Source organism: Aulostomus chinensis, chromosome 8, assembly GCF_037954235.1.
Source record: "Aulostomus chinensis isolate RoL2024-O1b breed Wild chromosome 8, RoL_Achi_v1.0, whole genome shotgun sequence".
Taxonomy (NCBI): domain Eukaryota; kingdom Metazoa; phylum Chordata; class Actinopteri; order Syngnathiformes; family Aulostomidae; genus Aulostomus; species Aulostomus chinensis.
Genome location: NC_141327.1, coordinates 30989674 through 30997173, shown reverse-complemented (window position 1 = coordinate 30997173; position 7500 = coordinate 30989674). Strand labels below are relative to the sequence as shown.

Here is a 7500-nt window from a genome sequence, read left to right as displayed (position 1 = left end):
GAAGAAGTCCATGAACTCTTTGTTGCCCAGGGAAACAGGACTACTTGGTTCAGTAGAGCTGTGGCTCTCTTTCAGTCTGGCTCCAGGACTGAAGAGGAACCTGGGTTGTTCTTGTGTTCCTCTATTAGTGCTGAGTAGTCGGCTGCTCTGGTTCTACCAAGGGCTTTCTTCTAGGTTTCTTTTTTTCCTTTCCCTGTCCTGTTCAGCAGCATCAGTGTTCCTGCTGCCTTGTTGTACTGAAGCAGTTTTACTCTGCAAAGGAGGAACCTGATAAACTCCTCCTATCACCTTTTATGTTTAACTTTAGTAAGAATGGTGTTGGTTCATTGGTGAAGCTACCGGACTGAGGACAGGAGAGAGAATGGGGACAGGATAGGGAAGACAAGGGGGGGGGGGCAGAAATAACAATAGCAAAAAAACAACAGCAACAACAATAACAACAGAAAAAATGAAAAACATTGGTTGCAGGATTTCCAGTGCAAATTTACCTTTTGGTTTAATATAATTTAAAATAAATGTCTGAGTGTGTGATTGTGTATCAGTTGTGCACTGCTGTGTGTTTGTGTGTGTGTATGTGTGTGCTACGGTTTATCATTGGATGCTGTGGGAAGCTGACTGGAGCTGATGTGGGGGACCAGAACAACATGCCCCGGTCCAGGATAGCAGGCAGGTCAGGACCAGGCCACCAGGGCACCCAGCAGCCCACAGAGAGACAGGGGAGACAGAGGACCGACCAGGCACCCGCCCACAGCACGAGCTAAGCCCATGGGCACAGAGCCCCTCCAGCCCAAGATCAGGCCAGAGCCCCAACAGGGGGCACACACGGCGAGGCCGACACCCACCCACACCCACACCCACACCCACACCCACACGGGGCGAACCACAGCCCACCACAATGTCCAGGCCAACTGCCCCCGGACAGAGCACCCCCCCCCCCCTCCAATCCTCCACCCCCATCCCCTCCATCCATCCCCTGTTCTCCCTGGGCTCCAGGCCAAAAGGCACCACCAACCACTGCCCCCCCCCCCCCCCGCAAAGGAAGGGGACCCCCCACAGACCCGAGAGGCCCAAGGCCGCAAACGGGGCGAGCCAAAGGCGCCCACGTCTGGGACCACCACCCCCAGACAAAAAGATAAATAAATAGAAACATAAAATCACTGCCCACCCTCCTCTTCCTCCACCCATGGAGGGCGGAGCTCTCCACAGATGCAGATGTAGTGCAGGGCACCTCAGACCTAGTAAGACCGCCAGCTAGGGGCCCACTGCACAACGGCAAGGCCCGTGACCAATTCTTTCTCCAGTTTGGAGCAGCGCCATCTTCTCTCCAATTTCTGTTTTTTTTTTTTGTTGGAGCTGTCAGGTTTCAGAATCGTACCAAGGTGCTTGTTTCCTTGGATTCATCGATTTCTTTTCCATACAATAACACAACACTACATCACTACAAAAAACACAACAACACTACAACACCACATAATAAAAACACTACATCATCACACAAAAAACTACATCACTACACCAACAACACTATATGACTACATATCAACACAAAAACACATCAACACACAACACTACATCACTCCACAATGACACTCCATAACTACACACAATAACACAATAACACTACATTACTACACAGCACTACATAACCACACAGTAACACAACACTACACAAAACACAACAACACTACAACATCACACAACAACCCTTCATCAGCAAACAATAACACAACAAAACTACATCACTACACTAACAACACTATATCACAACACACAAACACCACATCAACACACAACACTACATCACTACACAATAGCATATTAAAACTACACTAAACAACACAACATCAATACTCAATCACACTACATCTCTATACAATAAGACTGCATCACAACACAGTCACACTACATCACCACATAACAACACAACAACACTACACCACCACACAATAACATTTCATCACTATACAATAATTACATTTCGCTACACTATAACACCACATTACCACACATCAACACTACATCTCTTCATCTCTACACAATAACATTATATTGTCACACAGTAACACTACATCATCATGTAATAACAACACCACATAGCTACACAATAACAACACCACATAGCTACACAATAACAACACCACATAGCTACACAATAACAACACCACATAGCTACACAAGAACAACACCACATAGCTACACAATAACACCACATAGCTACACAATAACAACACCACATAGCTACACAATAACACCACATAGCTACACAATAACAACACCACATAGCTACACAAGAACAACACCACATAGCTACACAAGAACAACACCACATAGCTACACAGCTTTTACTGCTCTAGTTCTCCTTCTGGCTCCTGGCTGCTGTGTCTGGAGGACATAGCTGTTGTTTCGTTTCACTTTGAGGGAGGAAACAAATGTCTGTCCAATCAGAGTTTGCCCTTAATCAATCTGGCCTCTGTGGCTCAGGCAGGACTGCCTGTGGACCTGCTATATATAGCCTCATACACACACTCTCTCACACACACACACACACACACACACACACACACACACACACACACACACATACGCATACACACACATACACGCATACACACATAAACGCAGCAACAGAGCAGTCAGCACACAAACTCTATAAAATTATTTTAGTGTCTCTGGTTCTCAGGTTCCTTGTGGAACAGAGACCTTAATGTCGACTAGACAACCAAAGACAACCAAAGTAAATGAAAGTCGTGCACAATCAGCGCTGTGGAACCTCACCGATGCAGGTACTAGTTTGTACCTGCTACCCTATTTTACTATGATACTGCAAGCGAGTATCACATCTGAAGCTTATGACTTTTGGCTGTTATTCATTTGAAATAGAAGTTGAAAGAAAAGCACCATCAGAGATGGAAAAGGAAGCAGCCTACTGTTCTCCATGTTCTATGGCTTTTATTGCAAATATAGCAGCAATATGGCTGTTGATGTTTTCTGTATATTTAGAAAAGGATTTTTTTATAACTTTTGAATTGTATGGATTGTTTAAAAATGTGTATTGAAACACTGGTCAATGTTCTGATCAGGTAAATCCTACACAGTTGATTGACACATCTGTTTTGTGTTGATCATCAGCTAGCAGCCATGTTCCTTCAACATTTTGGAGTCTGACATTAGAAATTCACCCCAAACAATCACCTGTGCTACCAAGTTCACGCGTGTTGCTGAAATTAACAACATAGTTATTCGAGAAAGATTCTGTTCAGTTTTGGGGCAGATCCATTGAAGATTGCGAAACATTATTTAGATCCAGGTCAGCTGAAGTCTTTGATGTCCATGTGCCAAAATGATGGTGCAATGGCAGATGAATAATAAGCAATATTTTGATGAAGATGTAAGTCAGAGGTTTACCTGAAGGAGGCATACGTGTTAGTTCCGACACAAAACTGTTTCAGAAGGTTCAATGCCCTTACACCAAGTTGTGTATTGCTGTATGAGTGTTAAACAGACACTGATATTTTTGGATTGAGACATAATTCGTAAAACTAAGATTTCAGTAATATCCTTTCGACGCATTTGAGAAAAGATTTGCATTAACTTCCAATACTGTAAGTAAACTCTGCATAGAATTTATCGCATATTGAATTTCTTGCAAAATATATTTTAACATTTTATCACGTGTCCACCATATGGCCGTACTATTGTTAACATGAACAAAGTATTGTGACACTATTATTATCTTGTACAAACTATCTTGATACTATGAGGAGTCAATCTGGTTCAATCTCTTGGTCCCTCTTATACCCTGTAGTGTCCTCTAGTGCCCTCTAGTGCCCCCTAGTACTCAGTAGTGCCCTCTATTACACTCTCGTGCCCTCTAGTACCCTGTTGTGCCCCTTAGTAGTCTGTAATACCCGCTAATGTCCTCTAGTGCCCTCTAGTACGCTCTAGTGTACTGTAGTGCCCTCTAGTACCCTCCTGTGTCCTCCGGTACCCTGTAGTGTCCTCTAGTGGCCCGTTGAGTCCTTTAAAACACTGTAGCACCCTTTAGGGCCTTCTAGTACCCTGTAGTGTCCTCCAATACCCTCTGGTGTCCTTTAGTACTTTGTAGCATCCTTTAGGACCCTCTAGTACCCTGCAGTGTCCTCTTGTACCTTGTAATTCACCATTGAAATTCACCATGGTGACCAGAAGAACACGATGAGACTTATTAAGTTTGAGATGGAATTTTGGCATCTGTATTACTTGTTACTCTGTCATGTTAACCACTTGATTTTTGAATTATTTGATACTAATGTGTTTCTTTTGCAGAGGTCTCAAACAGATTGCTCTTCAGTAGAGTTAAACATGTTTTCTCAGACATGAAATTTAGGGTTTTGTGTTTTTAATGTGAGAAAGTGATGATGGCAAAGTATTATAGGTCTCATTAAAGGTACCTTCAAACATGGACTAATACTGCATCAGAAAAGCTGTGAGAACTATGTTCTTGTCTCTTTATGTCTGACATTATGGCCTCTTCATCTCCATCACAAGAGAAGAATGCAGGAATAAAATCTGAGCAAGTCTTCAACAGATGTCAATCCAGATAGAAACCACGAACAAATTTTCTTATACTGACAAAGGATTCTAATCAATTATTCCATAAGTCCTATTTCTTATCATGAATGTCTGCTTACTAAATTCTTGTTCAGGTTTGAGGAGCATAAACCAAATGTACTGACAGCGGAGTACAATGGGCCATCCCAAATTTTCTACAGTTATGCTATTTAATCAGGAGGTTAAATGTAGTCAAGTGGTGTGGAATGGAAACATATGAAACACTCCAAAGAGAAAGAACAAAATTAAAGAATGAAACATAATATGATTAAGAAAAAATGAATTAAAAGCAGGAAGCTTCACTTTGTTCTATAGACTACTGGATCAAAGCAGCATATGTACAGCACAGTATGTATGTGTTTTTTATTATTATTTCAGAATAGCATCAGGATTATTTTTTTGGACTAATGTACAGTGTAGAGGATTTAGGCTTCAGCTCAGTGGTGCATGTAAATATCCAACAACAATATAGATGCTGGTTTTAAACAGATAAGTAGAGTTGATTTATCTGGGACGACGCCAGATTAAAACGTTCATAACAAATGCCTGTTTATATGTATATAAACCAATGAGAATGGTGGCCAATGTTTGTATGGTCACCCGTGTGTGTGTGTGTGTGTGTGTGTGTGTGTGTGTGTGTGTGTGTGTGTGTGTAATCCTTATCACTTAAAAATAGATGAAATACATACATACTATATATATATACATATATATGTATATATACATATACATATATATGTATATATATATACATATATATACACACACACACACACACACACACACACACATATATATATATATATATATATATACACACACACTCACACACACACATATGGGCCAACTGTTTATTATGACAAAATACATACATATGTATATGTGTTTATATGTACATATATGTGTGTATGTATGTGTATATATACAATATTACATATATAAATATATATATAAATATATATATAAAACTTAAACTAAAGAAAAACAAAAAATAGTAGTACAACAGATCTGAACCTTTACAGATGAATTAGCACAAATGAAAGAGTTCTAGAAGCCACCACGATCAGAGGTCCTCTTATGGTCATGTAATGGTCATGTTATGGTCATACTATCACCGTGCTGACTAGGCAGGATTGAAGTCTTCACCTGATTTTTGGATTATTCCAGCATAGCACTGGGATTAGATTTTCAAGTCCCAATGGGACAAATAAACTGGTGAACAAATTCCTGGAAGACACCCTGCTGACACATTTGCTCTTGTGTTTGTTTCCTCCCAGACCTCCCAAGTTTCTCAGACCCTCACATTCCTCTAGTGGCTCGTGAGATCATGCAGCGAATGATCCGCCAGTTTGCTGCTGAATATACCTCAAAAACTACTCAGGACGACCTGCCCCTGCCCAACGGCACCATGAAGGACCAAAGCCTGCCGAGAGCGGCATCTCTGGCCCCGGCCCCTTGCTCTTCGCCAGGGCCCCTGCCTGTGCCAAGCTCCCCTCCATCGTCGGCCTCCTCATCCCCGGGGCCGGGTCTCAGTCCCGCCTCTGCCACTGCTGCTGCTTTGGCATCTGGCTGCACCCAGAGCAGCAACGGTACTGCCAATGGGAACGGAGGGGGAGGGGGGACCGCTGCTGCCTCTGCACAGAACCCCGTCCTCAGCAAGCTGCTCATGGCCGACCAGGACAGCCCGCTGGACCTCACCGTTAAAAAGAACCAGGTGGACCCGGAGCCCAGCCAGCAAGGTGAGAGCAACATTGAGTTAGGCCTGGGTACTGCAGGTCCATCATCGACAGCTCCGTCATCCACAGGTCCAGCATCTACCAGTCCAGCATCTACAGGTCCAGCATCTACAGGTCCAGCATCTGCAGGTCCAGATTTTAGACTTATTTGCAGTCAGGAAGTTCAATTGATGTATACACACGCATGCACACAAATGGATGTGTCAGCACCCCCCCCCACAACACACACACATGCGCACACACACATACACACACACTCAGGCAAACACGCACACCACACACACACTCTCACACACACACTCTCTCACACACACACTCACTCACTCACACACACACACACACACACACACAGAAATATTTGGTCATTTAAAAGTCACAAATAAGACAGAAACTGATCAAGTTATTGTTGGAATTGGTCAGCTTTCTATTCAGAATTAATCATTAATTCAACTCAAAAATATCTGCATTTGTTAAGAAGTGTATCTGTTAAACCTGATTAAAGGTTTCCTGTCTGTGTGTCGACCTATTTCGCCTGCAACATATTCACCAGTAAGCTGAGATTTCACACACAGCAGGGGGCCATATTTCCAGTGCCAACACCTGAACATGTCCTCCTCTTTTCCTCATCACGCCAAAGACACAAGAAGAAACAGAAACAGAAGACACACAGAGGCAACAAGCTTGCTGCGGAAAGGAGCACATATGAATACATCGTCTATATCATTGTCTGCACACACACATACATAATGTGTGTGTGTGTGTGTGTGTATATATAGAGAGAGAGAGAGAGAGAGAGAGAGCGAGGCTGCACGGTGGTGCAGTGGTTAGCACTGTGGCCTCACAGCAAGACGGTTCTGGGTTCGGGATCTTTCTGTGTGAGTCTCCATGTTCTCCCTGTTCCTGCTGGGTTCTCTCTGGTACTCCAGCTTCCTCCACAGTCCAAAGACATCAATTTGGGGACGAGGCTGATTGATTCTCTAAATTGACCGTAGGTATGAATGTGAGTGTGAATGGTTGTTCGTCTCTGTATGTTGGCCCTGCGATGGACTGGCGACCTGTCCAGGGTGAACCCCGCCTCTCGCCTGTAGATGCTGGGATAGGCTCCACCCCCTGCGACCCTTACTAGTGAGGAATAAGATGAAGATGACGATGGATGATATATGTATAGAGAGAG

At 43.2% G+C, this 7500-nt stretch overlaps 1 protein-coding gene across 2 annotated transcripts in view; it reads left to right on the top strand.

Moving 5' to 3' along the window:
* Positions 1-7500, top strand: part of lcor (ligand dependent nuclear receptor corepressor) — an 87640-nt gene that overhangs the window by 50767 nt on the left and 29373 nt on the right. For both annotated transcript variants that reach the window (XM_086212475.1, XM_086212476.1), the window contains exon 5: positions 5868-6329. In XM_086212475.1, coding sequence (XP_086068601.1) covers positions 5868-6329 — 462 coding nt within the window. The remainder of the gene's footprint in view (positions 1-5867; positions 6330-7500) is intronic.